This window comes from Oratosquilla oratoria, chromosome 12, assembly GCF_046742065.1.
Source record: "Oratosquilla oratoria isolate Oo_2021 chromosome 12, ASM4674206v1, whole genome shotgun sequence".
NCBI lineage: Eukaryota > Metazoa > Arthropoda > Malacostraca > Stomatopoda > Squillidae > Oratosquilla > Oratosquilla oratoria.
The window spans coordinates 36,616,128-36,633,477 of NC_134788.1; the positions used below are offsets into that span (position 1 = coordinate 36,616,128).

Here is a 17,350-nt window from a genome sequence, read left to right on the forward strand (position 1 = left end):
GGGTTGTCACTACACTTTGCGCGAACACTATGCACTGGTTTGTGTACCGAGGTATGTCGCTGGAACAACCTATCTGCTATTTCGCAGTATTGTTCGTCGTCCTTATCGCCGGCTAAAGCTTCCAGGTGTAAGTGGAGGGCGTCCGGCATCTTGGAGAGGTGAATGGAGCGGAGGAGTTCCTTGGGCAATGCCACCTTTGCACGGGTGTTGAGGTTGGCCATACGGGTGTATAGCTGTGAGGGGGTGGTGTCGCCGAGTTCGCTCTGCTGGATATCTCGGCAGAGCTGGTCGTCAGGCCTGGCGCATAGCTTCCGTAAGGCAGTCTTGAGGGCGGCACACTTGCCTTCTTCCGGAGGAGAAGAGACGGCGTTACGGACAAGGGCGATGACGTCCGTTGGTAGAGCGGCGATGTACGCGCCGAAGGCTTGGTGGTCTGGAACGTCACCTTGAGTGGCTAAATAGGCTTCTGTGTGAAGTAGCCAGCTCTCCAAGTCACGGGAGAAACTGGGAAGTTTCACTTGTGAATTTTCCATAATCCTGGTTGTCTTTCACCGGGGTCACCAATATGTAGTGGTTTGGTTCGAACAAGCCAGGGAAAATGAAATTCACTTTGGTCTCTTATTCTAATCTCTTTGGTAAAACCACAAGTAATAGCCACTGGTTAGTGGATCTGATCAGTCGTAGCTGGACGGTGAGCCTAACGTCAGAGGCGGTGGCGGCTGATGACGGCGAGGCTCGATGGAACTGCTACAAGACTGGACGAGATGTTGTTGCTGCTGCCGTGGCTATTACCATTCTGGAATCTGTCCTGACTAGCCGCCGCTGCCCTATTTAAGGGTCGCTCGCTGCTCAGCGTAGTTGGCAAGAGAGGTCGCTAGCCGCTCGAGAACCATTTGCTGGCTCCTGATTGGCTAGCTCATATTCACCTCTTGCCAACTATGGGAAGTGTGTGACCGCCTGTGGCTGCGTCACTACACATGCAAGAGGACACCTTCCAACATTTTGTTAATTTCATAATGATTATTAATATGCGCTAAGGATGATGTGATTTATGGATATCACAATTCTAAATCAGAAATCAGTATATTAAAAGAAAATTCATAAATATTTCAATAATTTATGATTATATACATAAAGGGGTTGCAGTCTGATAACAGTTACTCAGTAGTGAAGGCGACTGTCATATCTTTTCACGCAGCTCCCGACCCCACCCGCGAACAATATTAGAGTTAGACGAAAGCCTTTATTGGCTTCACTGTTGTAACTAACATAGAACTTTGCAAATCACATGGTAGAGCGGTCAGTCCCCGTTCCTTCGCTTGCATCCTATATAACGTCAGATTCACAAGACTCTGGTTGCTGAGTGAAAGTAGTAGAACGGACGGCAGGAAAGAGACTACTGCGGTATGACCAACCCCTCCCTCCTTCACTACCTCCTAGAGCAGTGGTTCCCAACCTATTTTCTGTCATTTCCCCCTGTACCCAATTCAACCATCCAGATTTCCCCCTACATGTGTATGAGAGAAAGAACAGTTAAAACACACTGAGACTATTTACTAGTTTATTTTTCAAATGCACTAACACACCTAACATTAAATTGTATTGAATAAGAACGCTAACACTAACACAGCATTTGCGCATTTGCAGGTATCCAGCTACCAGTCAAGATACTTCCACCCACCATTACCACTTACCAGTGTTACCAATTTCCGGACTTTTCTATTTCCGGACCTGTCTCGGTCTCTATTTGTACGGAAATTCGAGGTTTTAGTGTATTTTCTAAGTATCTTCTGATAATTTCCAGAATTTTAATTCCAGACTAGAATTTCCCCCCTGAAACATCCAAATTTCCCCCTGGTTGAGAACCACTGTCCTAGAGTGTAATAACAATATCGCCCTGAGAGGAGGAAAACCAATCGACGACACGGCTCCCCGAAGACCGGAGGAGACTGCAAGAGGCCATTACTATGAGTACTGCCCTGCTGTCTAAATGATAATCTTGACCCGTTTGAATATATATTAGATCACGTCACCCTCTTCGTTTTTCCAGTGCAAGTCAAGGTGCATACACATCTCTACGTAACAGATTGTTATCCAGTTCTTCAATCAGCAGTGTTAAGTATATTGATATAGGCTAGGAACAATATCCAACAAATCCTACATTAGCAATCAAACTCCACATATCTTCACATCATTATCATAACCGATGTTCTTAAACAGCTTAAATATGCCTGTAAGCAAGACATCTATTTCACACATGCCCAATCCTGGTAAAAACAAAAAAGCACCAGTACCGCTATCATCTCACCACTACTACATTGAGCAGAACTTGTAAGTAAACCACAGCTTGTGAACGGTCAGATCGTAAGGAGGTGGATTTCTGGATTATGAAACCAAAACAGATTAGTTACCCCTTGATAGAGCTTATGATTACAAATATTTTCGTTAAGTAGGGGTAAACCATGTCAAAACATTTCCAAAAGTGCCTTTGTACATTTGCAAGAATGTTTGAAATAGTTTAGATATTTGTGTCACGAAAATTGTAAGCAAAGAAGGAAACCACACAGGTAAGGAAAAGATTATTGTAGGCGTTCGCCAGACAGAGCATACATGATTAGTTTGATGCCTGGAAGTTGCAGGCCATTATGGCTGTAGCTGTCTAGGTGATGGATACTTTAGAATGCTGTAGGTTAGTAATGAGATCAAATTAGGTATTGTTCTGTTGAAAGAGAGCCAGCGTTTCAAAAATTGTAGAGGGGGCTGTCAAATAACAATAGCCCCTTAAGAACTAGGAAGTAGTTAACAGTATATGCTGATGTTTTAGAACAATTCCAAGTACTGAATAAGATTTTTGACCTAGGTGTAGAATTAGGTATATGTAAAGATGCATGCTAGTCTTCTAATCATCGCTGATGTTACTGTTGACTTGTAGTACTCCTTATATCTGGGGTTGAAAATACTCAGAATGATAAAGCTAGTTGCAATACAGGTAAGAATTGCAGCCTTGAGATTTAACATAGTGTAACCTAACTTAATTGTTGGTAACTAAAGATGCTTGTCTTAGTGTTTTGAAAATCGTTGCTGATATTACTATGAATTTACTGTATCTAAACATGGACTGGTAGATGATATAGGGAAGGGTTGAAGACTAGCAAACATATTTGTGAATACTTAGAATTATGTAGAATCATAACTATACATTATTGTAAAAGAATATGTATGGAAGAGAAAGAAAATTATCTTGTATTAAATTATCTCATATCGAATACAAGAAACAAATCAAACAAATGCCATTGAAAATTCTATTTGCCATAAGGGAGAGAGGGACTGGAGAGGTTAGATATGGTCAGAATAGGAGAGTACTATGCTTGATTTATCGTTTATTTGAACAGTGTTGCAATTTCTTTCATTAATCACTGGCTTTGCATGCTTCTCTAAATCGCAATACTTATTTCCCAATGCAGTCCCCAGATGGGGGTGGGTGGGGGTTTAGTACAAAAAAAGTGATTTCCAATTGAAATGGAACACCCAATTTGATCAAATCAACAGGAAAACTGTTGGAAAATAATACCCGGTATATGGTTCATGTCAAGAAGAGTGACCCCAATGATCCTCATCTAAAGAATGGCTATCCCAACATAACCTAACCCAACCCACAGTATTCCCTAATTCAGATAATGTCAAGATTAGCGAACCCAACATATCTATATCAAAAACAGCAAACCTGATTATACTAATGTAAAGAATAACGAACCCAATAATCTTTTAAAGAATAGTGAACCCTGCTGTGATTGTGTTCTCTAATCTTAGGTATGGTCAGAATTGGAGAAAACTGCTTGTTTTATTGTTTATTTGAACAATGTTGTCCTTGTTTCTCTCATTAATCACTGTCTTTGCACTCATCCTTAATTCTAAATACTTATTTCCCAATGCAGTCCCCAGACATGACTGGTATGGGGGTTGGGGTTGGTACAAACAAGTGTTTTCTGATTGAAACAGAACACCCGGTTTAATGAAATCAACAGGAAAACTGTTGTAAAAAAAAATAAAGTCTAATAGCCTGTTGGGTGTTTTGTGGATATTAGGATTTACATCATCAAGTGTAGCGTGACTTTGGATAATGTAATACATTATTTTTTCACCTAATTTACCTCAAGTTCATTGCGTGAAGCTCTTGTAAACCAGTAAGGTGATATTTTCTAAAGTCAGGCATTATGTACAAAATGCCACAAGACAAAGGTAATCCCTGTATAAAAACACAAACAATTGCATATTTTGCACTTCTATTTTATTTCCTAACACAGAAATGGAAAACTGCATATAAAATTAAAATAGATTAAGTTGATGACGTTAAATTGTTGATGTTCCAAATTGATCAGATGTTGAAACTGATACCTGCAAAGAATTCCTCATTTGATCTTGGGAGGCTTTTTTGAAAGTCCTGTGCAATTATTGGCCACATTATTGTCTTCCCTTATTAGGGAATTAATTAGGGTGTCCATACAGAGGAGATATTATTTTCCAACCAAAATAATAACAGTAATAATAATAAAATGATATTGATAAAATAAAAAATAGAATAATAGTTGTTCCACTTTTCATACTGTGCATGATGGCTTTATATTACTTTGGTCATACTCTGATTTAAGACTTCATTTCTAATTGGACAATTCTAATGGTTTAAAGATTTTTATTTATTCTTGTTATCATACTATTTTCACTTAATTTTTGTATGGTTTTAATGTATACATGAAATAGAAGTGCAAAAATATACTTTTTGTGCAATTTTGATAAATGGAATAGAAGTGCAAAATATAATGGTGATTTTATCCTTGATACATAATATGAATTATTTATTCTACATCTATAGAAATTGTTTTATGATAATAAGCAAGAAAATGTAGGACTGTGGACATTGTCATGTGGCATTTTGTTGCATATCCTTTCCAGCTTGTCAGTTTCTGTATTAATGACCATTTCTCTCATGATTCTATAGATGGTCAGTAGGTCACCTATTTTTCTTGTTTGTTCCAGAGTTGGGGTTTCCAACTTTAACAATCTCTTCATATGGCAGTTTTGAAAGTGTTGGGGCCATATTTGTAATTGCTGTTTAGATTCTTTCAATTTTCTTTATAATCTTTTTAAGTACTGGGTGTCCATAATGTTGCTGCATACTGTACTCCAGTTTTGGCCTTATCAGTGTGACTACAAGTTTCTTTACCATTCCTTTGTCCAAGTAGGTAAAGGCCCCCTTTGTTGGTCATAGCAGTTTTTTCTATCTGTTCATCAGGTGCCATGTCCTTTGTGATAATGACTCCAAGGTCTTTTTCAGAACTCACTACTTTCTTTACTTCCTTTGCACCAATTTTATATTGTTATGATATTCTGTGAGTAACCTGGTTTACAAATATCCTTTCTGTAGTGACAATTATGTATTACTGACATTTTCTTAGCTAGTGAAACTTCATAAAATTATTTCAATGGTTAATGGAGCAAAAAATAAATAAATATATGAAATAAAAATAAATAAATAAATTGAAATAAAAATACATACATATATCAAAGGCTTTTTCCCCCTTACACGGGGGGTAGCCAAAAAGAAAAAGGCATAGAAATCACTACCACCCATTTCATTTCCAATATATTCCACTCCCCTCCACCCTCCTCCCTCCCTCCTATCTTGGCACCTCCTGGATGACAGGTCATCCCTGCATCCTGTCCACTGCCCTGGGTCAGAAGCAGTGTCGCAAGATACAGCACATAAATTCTGGGACCCCCCCTCTCGGTCCCCTCATGCAGAAAAGGAAAAGATGGGGAGAAATCCCTTCGGACTGCATCAAATTTTTCCTCATACATACTTCCTCACCCCCCATCCCCCACCCACTCCCTCTCATGCATCACAGCCTCATCTATACACAACCCCTCTCCATTCACCCCTATCTTCTGTCCTCTCCTGTCCTTCCCCTACAGACATTCCTCTCTTTTGTAAAGCCCCTTTCACCCCAGCCATCCATCTCATCCTAGGATGCCCCCTTATATTCACTCTTTCCACCTCCGCCTTCCACACTTTTTACTAATCTTTCTACACTCATTCTTTCCATTTGTCCAAACCATCCTAATACTCTTTCATCAACCCTATCTCCCAGCTCCTTTTCCACCCCTGTTCTCCTCCTCACCTCCTCATTTCTCACTCTATCTAGCCTAGTAACCCCTATCATACTTCTCAGACATTTCATCTCAAACACATTCAGACTCCTTTTCTCTTCCTCTCTCATGTTCCATGTTTCTGCCCCGTACAATGCTGTTGGCACAATCACTCCTTCATATAACCTCCTCTTAGCATCATTCCCAGATGTCTATTTCTCATTACACTTTTTAATTCACCAAGGCATTTACTCGCTTCTCTCAATGTACATTCTACCTCCACCCCCACTCCTCCCTTTCCTGTCACATTCGCACCCAAGTATCTGAAACTATCCACTTCCTCCAGTTTCTCACCCTTAATGCTCACTTCCAGCCTACTGTCACTCTCTCCCTTTGTACATCTCATCACCTTACTTTTGCCCACTTTTATCTTCAGCTTCCTTCTTTCACACACCTTCTCATACTCTGTCACTAACTTCCTCAATCCCTCCTCTGATCCTGCTACAAGCACAGTGTCGTCAGCAAGCAATAGTTTGCTCACCTCCCTCATTTCTCCATTTCCTTTAATCATCTCCAACCCCTGACCCACTACCCTTGCATTCACCTGTCGCACCATCCCATCCATGTATAGATTGAACAGTCAGGGTGACATAACACACCCCTGATGAAGTCCCACCTTTACCTCAAACCATTCACTCTCTCCATTTCTAATCCTAACGCAAGCTCTACTACTCTCATAAAAACTCTTGACTGCTCTTAACAGCTTTCCTCCTATCCCATATATCTGCAGTACCTCCCACAGTTACCACTGGGGGTGGTTCAAGGAGGGAGTCACAAAGTGTGCAAAGATGGTGTGTGGAACAAGAAGGTCAGGAGGAAATAGAAGGAAGGGTAGTGAATGGTGGGATGAGGAAATGAAGAAGGTTGTAGAAGAGAAGAAGAGAGCTTACACAGATTGGTTACAAAATAGGACAAGGGAGTCATATGAGAGGTACAAAGAAAAGAAAAGAGAAGTAAAGCAAATGGTAAAGGAGGTAAAGAGGAGAGCAGATGTGAAGTTGGGTAAGAGTATGACAGAAATTTTGAAAGTAATAAAAAGATGTTTTGGAAAGAAATTAAGAGAGGAAGAGGAGGCGAATCAAGTAGAGAAGAAAAGGTAAAAGGTGCAGATGGAGAGATGATAATGGAGGAGAAGGCAGTAAGGGGAAGATGGGCAGAATATTTTAGGGAGTTGCTTAATGTAAAGGAGGATAGGGAGGGAAAGATAGCTGCAGTGGGAAATGGTAAGAAAATGAGAGTGATGAGTGAGGAAAAGGGAGGAGAAATAAGGAAGGATGAAGTGAAGGCAGCAGTTAAGATGATGAAAGCAGGTAAGGCTCCTGGTATGGATGGATGCCATGCAGAATGTCTTGAAAAAGGAGGTACAGTGATGGTGGACTGGTTGGTGAGGTTATTTAATGTTTGCTGGAGAGAAGGTAGAGTGCTTGTATAGTTCCACTTTACAAGGGAAAGGGGGACAAGTGTGAATGTAGTAGTTTCAGAGGGATTAGCTTGTTAAGTGTAGTTGGGAAGGCATATGGGAGGATCTTGATTGAGAGGATTAGGAGAGGAACAGAGGGAGTAATTGGTGAGGAACAGTGTGGGTTTAGGACAGGTAGAGGTTGTGTAGATCAGATCTTTGTGGTAAGACAGATATGTGAGAAAGCTATAGGAAAGGGGAAGGATGTTTTGTGGGCCTTTATGGATCTGGAAAAGGCTTACGACAGGGTAGACAGAAAGGCACTGTGGGAGGTTATGCGGATATACGGGATAGGAGGAAAGCTTCTGGGAGCTGTCAAGAGTTTTTATGAGAGTAGTAGAGCTTGTGTCAGGATTAGAAATGGAGAGAGTGAGTGGTTTGAGGTAAAGGTGGGACTTCTTCAGGGATGCGTTTTGTCACCCTGGCTGTTCAACTTATACATAAATGGGGTAGTGCGAGAGGTGAATGCAAGGGTAGTGGGTCAGGGATTGGAGATGGTTAAGGAAAATGGAAAAAAGTGGGAGGTGAGCCAGCTGTTGTTTGCGGACGACATTGCGCTTGTGGCAGGATCGGAGGAGGGATTGAGGAAGTTGGTGACAGAGTTTGGGAGAGTGTGTGATAGAAGAAAGCTTAAGATAAATGTGGGTAAAAGTAAGGTGATGAGATGTACAAGGGGTGAAAGTGGCAGTAATCTGGAAGTGAGCATTAATGGAGAGCAACTGGAGGAGGTGGATGGTTTTAGATATTTGGGTGCAAAGGGTGGAGTAAAGATGGAGGTAGAATGTAGATTGAGAGAAGCGAGTAAATGCCTTGGTGGTTTAAAAAGTGTAATGAGGAATAGGAATCTGGGAATGGATGCTAAGAGGAGACTGTGTGAAGGAGTGATTGTGCCAACAGCTTTGTATGGAGCAGAAACATGGAACATGAGAGAGGAAGATAGAAGGAACTTGAATGTGTTTGAGATGAAGTGTCTGAGAAGTATGATGGGGGTTACTAGGCTAGATAGAGTGAGAAATGAGGTGAGGAGGAGAACAGGGGTGGAAAGGGAGCTGGGAGATAGGGTTGATGAAAGAGTATTAGGATGGTTTGGACACATGGAAAGAGGACAGAAGACAGGGGTGAATGGAGAATGGTTGTATATGGAAAATGTTGTGATGCATGAGGTGGAATGGACGGGGGAATGTGGGGTGAGGTGGTGTGTGTGAGAAAAAATTTTGACGCAGCCCGAAGGGATTTCTCCCCATCCTCTCCTTTATATGGGAGGACGGAGAGGGGGGTCGCCGATTTAATGAAGCGGCCTTGCTGTGTCCTGCGACACTGCTTCTGACCCAGGGCAGTGGACAGGGTGCAGGGATGACCCATCATCTGGGAGGTGCTAAGATGGGAGGGAGGGTGTGAGGGGTGTGGAGTGTTTTCGGGGATGGAATGGGTGGGAATGATTTTATGCCTTGTCCTTTTTTGGCTACCTCCCTGGTAAGGGGGAAAAAGCCTTGGTATATGTATGTATGTATGTACCTCCCACAGTGCCTTCCTGTTGTAATTATGGACACCCTAGTTCTTCATTGGTTTGTAAGCCTTTTCCAGATCCATAAAAGCCCACAAAACATCCTTACCTTTTCCTATACCTTTCTCACATATCTGTCTTACCACAAAAATCTGATCTACACAACCCCTACTTGTCCTAAAACCACACTGTTCCTCACCAATTACTCCCTCTGTTCCTCTCCTAATCCTCTCAATCAAGACCCTCCCATAAGCCTTCCCAACTACACTCAACAATCTAATCCCTCTGTAACTACTACACTCACACTTGTCCCCCTTTCCTTTGTAAAGCGGAACTATACAGGCACTCCTCCAGTTCTCCGGCACTCTACCCTCTCTTAAACAAACATTAAATAACCTCACCAGCCAGTCCACCATAATTGTACTTCCTTTCTTCAGACATTCTGCATGGCATCCATCCAACCCAGGTGCCTTACCTGCTCTCATCATCTTAATAGCTGCTTCCACTTCATCCTTCCTTATTTCTCCTACATTTTCCTCATTCATCACTCATTTTCTTAGCACTTCCCACTGCAACTACCTTTACCTCCCTATCCTCCTTCACATTTAGCAACTCCCTAAAATACTCTGCCCATCTTCCTCTCACTGCCTTCTCTTCCATTATCATCTCTCCATGTACACCTTTTACGTTTTCTTCTCTACTTGATTCGCCTCCTCTTCCTCTTTTAATTTCCTTCCAAAGCATCTTTTTATTACTTTCAAAACTTTCTGTCATACTCTTAATTAAATAAATAAAAGCATGGCACAGGTAGAGAATATTGTTAAGGATCTTACAATTTTTAAGGTCATCATAAGAGATTGTACTCTGTTAAGTTATCTAGAGAAAAGATGTAATTTAGTGGATCTATTAGTGGTGTGTCAAGTTCAAAAATTGAATTATTTACCTTCATTGGGAAGGGCATCAGTTTGTACAGGTTGAATCTAAATTCAGAAGCAAAAGGAACCTCTGTTATTATTGAAGAAACACTTAAGTATGCAGGTTACATGGGATAATAGAATGATAGCTTTACTTCACCAAAGAAAGGTTGGAAATTACAATCTTAGGTGAGTTAATTATCCTTACAAGTTGGGGCATTGGGAGAAGGGAGGACATGACCAGAATTTGCGACAATCAAATCTTGTACAAAGGATTCCAAGACACACAGGATTCCAATTCATTACTTTGAGGATAATTGAGTTGCATATTGATTTACTTAAGGTCAATTAAGTAACTTACATAATTCTTCCAAGATTTTGTTGTTAAATTCGGCTGCATTGTCTGAAACTGAGATCTTGGGAGTTGTGGAATTACAGATTACTTGTTCATATATTACTGAAGCAATTGTTTTGGCCCTCTTATTTGGAATGGGGGTGTTGTCAAATACAAAATCTTGACAGATCATCAATGGCAAGAAACACATATATCCCTTTTCAGACAACTCAAGTGTATCTAAGTGAATTTTTCCTGAGGTTTATGTGGTATAGGATATGATAGCACAGGAGCAGGCTTATGTGTATTTCCTTTTACCTCCGTACATCTCAAGCAATTGTCAATGTGTAAGTAAATATCTCTCTTCATGCCTAGCGCAAAGTATTCAACTGTGATTTCACTAAGATCCCTAACTCAGCCTGACATATTGTCATGCCCTCCTTTTTTCAATGTTGCAAATCCTATCAATAGATCTGGGAAGACAGATTCTTCTACAACTATCACCAGAATGTACAAGTTCTCTTTTTTTTTTTCCTTTTTTTTTCCTATTATAGAAAATAACATAAAAGTCAGCAATGAGTAATGGATTAGTTCCAAGATTTTCATTCCTAGTTTCAACCTTTTAAGCATTTTACTGGTTATAACATTTATTACAGATCCTGTATCAATAAATATTTGAATAGGTCTTTTGAATAAATCTACTCACAATGATGGGTCCTACAGAAGTCCTTCCAATTGTTATAGTAAATGAGAAAAAAAAATCTCCTCTGTTGTTCTCTTTTTCATCCCTTTTCAGTACCCTATAATGTCTGTCCCTCTAAGGTTAGCTTTGTAGTGTTGTTTTGTTTTGTGTCTTCTTGGGTTTTTACTCCTATTTCTGGGTGAATACAACGAAACTTGGTGTTCCTCTTCAATCCTGTGTTCTGTGTCCTACTCAATTGTGATACAAACAGAAAGTTGGGTTTCTACAATGATATTCATCATGACTCATATTTTCAGTTCCTGCAAATAATCTCATAATAACACACATGCTGTCCCAGTTTCCTACAATTATGGCACTCAGTCTAGCGTTTCTTGAGGTGCTTCTAACTCTGTGTTAAAATCCTCTCTTTCTGTAATCACTCCTAATTTTCCTAGTTTCTTGGTTGTTGCATTATTAATGTCATGACATATGGAACATTTGCTCTACTATCTTAATAACCTTGTAAAAGATAATCTCCCCTATGTCTCCCCTACCCTTCTCAGGATCTACATTTTCTTTCAACATTTCTATCTTTTTCCTTTCATCTAATATAATTTTTGTCACTATTATCCAGTATATTTTTTATCACTATTAGTATATCAATTATATCAATGAATCAATTTACCTCTATTGTATTGACCAGGGCCCCCGAGAGGAAAAAATGTGCTGGTGCGAGATGATTGTGTTGCACCATACTATACATTCTGAGATAAGAAATTGTGTATGTTGGCTATCGCTAAAATATTTGGCACATGGAAATCTCTATCAGCTTCAAAGCAACAATAAAAATTCATGCATAATTGCCCACTTTAATTTTCAATTTTGATATTCTTGGGTCCCTAGACTCTTATGGGCCCTGGTGTGGTGCACTGGCTGCATCCCCTCTTGAAGGGCCTGGTACTGACTTCGAGGTAATAACCTCTTGATGGAGAAATTCTGTGATCATTCTATTATAATTACAAGTATAATACATGTAAGTTTCTACCTTCACTGTTGATGATGTCGATTTGAATAGACTCCTTCTCTTCAACTCAACACATATGTGTGCACATGTCAGCAACTCATCCTTTTCCTTGTAGTTGTCCCTATCCTTCACTAGATCGTTCTCGTACCAGCGTGGGGATTTGCGTGCACTACGTTGTCCCATCTGTTGCTTGGAGTTTGTGAGTAGTTGCTTGCATTTTCTTTTGTAGACAAATGATTGTGTTTTGTTCCTTCAAAGATGTTGCTTGCGATGATAGTTTGGCTGCAGCAATACTCTACATATGTGGAAGCACATATGCTGCAGTACATTCTTTATATGTAGTCTTTAGATATGTGCACTGAGTGTTTCTCTTCAGAAACGTTTTATTTGCGTGCGTTGAGTGTTTCTTCGGAAACATTTTATTTTTCGTGTGTTGAGTGTTTCTTTTCAGAGATGATTTATCAGTGTGTGTCCTTTCCTTTGCTACTGCCACTGTCACCACTCTCACCACTGTTGCCACCCTTGTGGTCCTTGTTAACATAGGAAAAAGCTTGGCGGGACGCTTTGTCTTCCTTTTTGTTTGCCGTTAGCTCAAGAAGTCATCTGCAAAATACTCCCTATGTAACGTACACAAGATTTTGACAGCAAAGCAAGTAGTGTGCCTCTACATTCAAGGTTGCTTTAATTGGCCTTGTTCTTCATTGGTTCCGAACGCCGCTGCCAAATTTGTAGATAGAATGAAGGCGACATATCAAACGTGTTTAGTGTTTACATTCTCTCATGTCAGACATGCAATTACTATAGATTTAAAGTCACAAAATTAGTGAACACCTCAACTGAATCTGGAGAAAATTTACAAGTAAAATAGAGAATAGACATATTGTAAATTTGTCACAAATTTAAATGTAATTAATTTGTAGTGGCTGTTCTCATGGTGAATCTGGTACTCAATAAGATAATCTGAAAAGTTTGTTTTAGTACTGATTGATTGAGGGGCAGGGTTGAGTCTACCCCCCATGTAGGTATAAGTGGTGACAGTTTAGGTATGGTTGGTAGGTCATTTATTTTTCACTCACTAGTGTCAGAAATGATAGTTTTATGCATAGAGGTTTGGCATTATTACAACAAAATTAACTCGTGTTATTGACACATGAAAAAAATAGCAGTGTAAATCAATATCGGATTTAGATGCGTCCCACAATGAAACTATAATATCTGACACCAGGAAGTGTGTGGCTTCAGTCAAAACCATTACCTTTGCCAAGCATGCTTGACTTGAACTGTTGGGGTAGGTAATTGATAGTCTCTCCTCGGAATAGGAGAGAAGTATGGAATTTCAAACCACAAGTTCTAGGCGAAAGGGTGTAGGGTGGGCGAAATGTATGCTATAACTCTGCCATCCCCTTTATAGGAGGAAAGGGTATGTTGGTTTTGTTGTATTGTCAACAGTTGCAACTGCTACACGGATTGGACAGTGGTTTGTGTCATAGAATTAATCTGGCAACTTTATGTTTGTTTACATTGTTGTGAAATATTATGGATGAGTCGAAGCAAACAACACATATAATGACCAGTTGACCATTTTTGGTGTTTCCACTATATGAAGTTGATATAATGTGTGTATTGTCATGACCAACAAAGTGATCAGTGACCAATGTTAACAGTGGTGGTTGTTGGCGAATAGTGTGGGTACGTAGGTGGGCATCTTTTCAATGGTTGGGACAATGTAATTGGTGTGGATGTAATGTGCACGCATCACATTTTCATGAGTGTTTTTCATAATCGATTTTACTATGTGTTTTTAGGTCAAATATTCTTATAATAGGGGATGGCATGTATGAAATGGTTTGTGTACAAAACGCCCACAATCCTACTATTACAAATCTCAAAAAGTTAATGTCAATCTTATGATTACATTTTTTTTTTTTTTTTCAGAAAGGTAACTATCAACATTTGTGTGGGAAAGTTATCCAAAGATTCCATGTATTTGTTATACAGCAAAGAAAACCCGATGTGACATCTACAGCTCAGCTATCTCACAAGTCATCTTAACTATCAAGTGATGACCCACGCAGGAGTACATTTTTTCTAGTGTGACTTATATTATGCAGTTTTCTCACCAAAAGATCATCACATATATCACATGATGACTCACATAGTAGAGAAGCCTTTCCAGTGTGACTTGTGTGATTCTGCTTTCTCACAAAAGCGTAATCTCAAACTTCACATGATGACCCACACAGGAGAGAAGCCGTTCCAGTGTGACTTGTGTGATTCTGCTTTCTCACAAAAGCATAATCTCAAACATCACATGATGACCCACACAGGCGAAAAGCTGTTCCAGTGTGAGATGTGTGATTCCGCTTTCTCACGAAAGGGTTGTCTCAAACTTCACATGATGACCCACACAGGAGAGAAGCCGTTCCAGTGTGACTTGTGTGATTCTGCTTTCTCACAAAAGCATAATCTCAAACATCACATGATGACCCACACAGGCGAAAAGCTGTTCCAGTGTGAGATGTGTGATTCCGCTTTCTCACGAAAGGGTGGTCTCGAACTTCACATGATGACCCACACAGGAGAGAAGCCGTTCCAGTGTGACATTTGTGATTCTGCTTTCTCACGAAAGAGTGATCTCAAATGTCACATGAGGACCCACACAGGAGAGAAGCCATTCCAGTGTGATTCGTGTGATTCCGCTTTCTCAATAAAGAGTCACCTCAAAAGTCACATGATGACCCACACAGGAGAGAAGCCGTTCCAGTGTGGCATGTGTGATTCTGCTTTCTCCCAAAAGGGTCATCTCAAACGTCACATGATGATCCACACAGGAGAGAAGCCATTCCAGTGTGGCATGTGTGATTCTGCTTTCTCCCAAAAGGGTGATCTCAAACGTCACATGATGATCCACACAGGAGAGAAGCCATTCCAATGTGACACGTGTGATTCCGCTTTCTCACAAAAGGATAGTCTCAAATGTCACATGATGACCCACACAGGAGAGAATCCATTGTAGTGTGACATGTGTGATTCCGCTTTCTCACAAAAGGGAGTTCTCAAACAGCACATGACTACCCGCGCTAAAGAGAAGACATTCCCGTGTGGCCTGTGCAATAAAGCTTTTTTTTTCACGTAAGGGTCCTCTCAAACGTCACGTCACATGAATACCCATACAGGGGAGAACCCATTGCAGTGTACCAGTGCAATAAATATTTTTCACGAAAAACTGTTCTCAAATATCACAAGATGATCCACACATGGTTAAGGCTTTTACAGTGTGTCCTGTGGGATGAAGCTTTCTGATATAAAGATGATTTGAAATAGCACGTGATGACCCATTCCGAAAAAAGGCCTTTCCAACAGCTTGAAGGAACAGTATCTAACAGCATATGATAATGAGTTCAGGCGAAAAAACTTTCTTGTATGACTTGTGCGATACAGCTTTCTCTCGAGATGCTTTCAAATGCCACAGGTGAAAATTTGTTCCCATACCAACGGTATCACCCTATTATTTCACCCATACCACATCCTCCAGGTTTTAGCGGGAAAGGATGGCGCGTCCCCAGCTTGGTTATCTACTCTTCAGTGAAGACAAAGTTTTATATTGGGGAGTGACCAACAATTTCAGTATTTCTTAAGGGAGAAACTGGGAGAGTTTGAATAATCCCATAACACCGGAAATATAATTCGGAATACCGATCTGGGGGTATTGGCTGCACGTTATTGTGATAAAGTAGCATGCAGTTGATACTCTAGGGTCTCTGTGGGGCGCCCCTATGGACCTGAGCCACACATCATTTTGTCTGTTTTGGAGGAGGACTCTTTTCCCAGAGATATGATGACACTTTTATTATACTGCGACTGTCCCTCCGTTATGCTCTCCCCCAACCCCACTCTTGTTACTGTCTGCCCTGTTCCACTTCTCTGAATGTTCATTTCCTTGTTTTCGCCTACCCTGTGGTGGGGGACAGAATGCTGCCGCCAAGTATTCCCACTTGGATCGTAAGAGACGGGGATTGGGACAATTAGGATGTGTGACGACATACGAGGGACGGACGAAGCCGTTGTCAAGGTTGAGTAATGGTATGGCGATCAGTTATAGCTTGGAGGAAGCGGTATACAGCTAGAGTAGTATGCATGAAAATATAGATGTAAGTGCTACCACCGTCGCCGTCCTGGTAATCCTCGCTTTGTGGATATGGCGACTCTCTTCTGTTAGTTATAATCTACTGTCCAGAAGAATGAGAATGCAGGAATCCCCCGGGAGGACATGCACAAGGTCTTTGCGAACTCTGCTTGCCAACTACAGCGAGTATAAAGGCCTAGCTCAAGTTGTGTGACCCCCCCGCCCTCCTTTGGGAGCGAGCGCCGCGGAGGGTAGGGCGAGGCGCGACTGACGTGAGCGCTATTTGCAATAGCTTCACAGACTTGTACATCGGTTATCATGTTAACATGTTGAACTAAGTATTCGTCAGCGAGAAAATCCATCAAGCGACTACCTATATGGCCGTGTAGGGTCATCCAATCAATGCTAATACAATTGAAATCACCCATTATGAATAAAGTCCCGGTTGCAGAAACTAGACAGTTCTTGAAACAACAGCTTGTCGTCTGCTAATGATAATGTCTTTGGCCTATATATTGCACCTACATTCGTTTTTGTCCATTTGGATTAGTTCAACCCACAAACTGTCATATGCATCCTGTTTCACTTTAAAACAGAAGTATTGACATTGCTCTTAACGTATAACAGAACACCCCCACCTTTCTTGTGACTTATATCTTGATGAAAGTGTTTAAATCCCGCAATATTAAATTCAGTTTGAAACTCTCCATCATTTAGCCATGTCACGGTAATTCCTATTATATCGAGATTTTCGCTTTTGACATATACGCCTGTATTTCTTGTATGTACTATATAAAATAAAAAATGTCATGGTTTGTTCGGAGCTGCCTAGTGTAGGCCTTATGGTCTCTTGCAGTCTCCTTTGTTCTTATGTTGTATGCATGATGTTTTAAAAAGGGTTATGTTAAAACAATTTTAAATGTGAATTTTTGTGGTACTTTTCCATTAACCTCTTTGGTACGAGTCAAATTATCGCGGGAAGCATCAGCTGCCTGATGCGCGATGATGCATCACCATACTCGCGTTATACAGCAGTATTGCTCGTTCTCTTCCACTATGACTGCTATAACCACAGAAAATATGGTCAGCAGGCCAATTCACAG

General features: G+C 40.6%; 1 protein-coding gene across 2 annotated transcripts; it reads left to right on the plus strand.

The window, feature by feature from the left end:
- Positions 1-1,337: 1,337 nt before the first annotated feature.
- LOC143031416 (uncharacterized) lies at positions 1,338-15,252 on the plus strand. Of its 2 annotated transcripts, none has more exons than XM_076195207.1 (2): positions 1,338-2,061; positions 14,057-15,252. In XM_076195207.1, the coding sequence occupies exon 2, from the start codon at positions 14,265-14,267 to the stop codon at positions 15,135-15,137; it is 873 nt and encodes a 290-aa protein (XP_076051322.1). In that variant the 5' UTR covers positions 1,338-2,061; positions 14,057-14,264; the 3' UTR covers positions 15,138-15,252. The 2 variants fall into 2 exon arrangements, with proteins under 2 accessions (XP_076051322.1, XP_076051321.1); XM_076195206.1 differs by lacking the exon at positions 1,338-2,061 and adding an exon at positions 2,141-2,567.
- Positions 15,253-17,350: the final 2,098 nt, after the last annotated feature.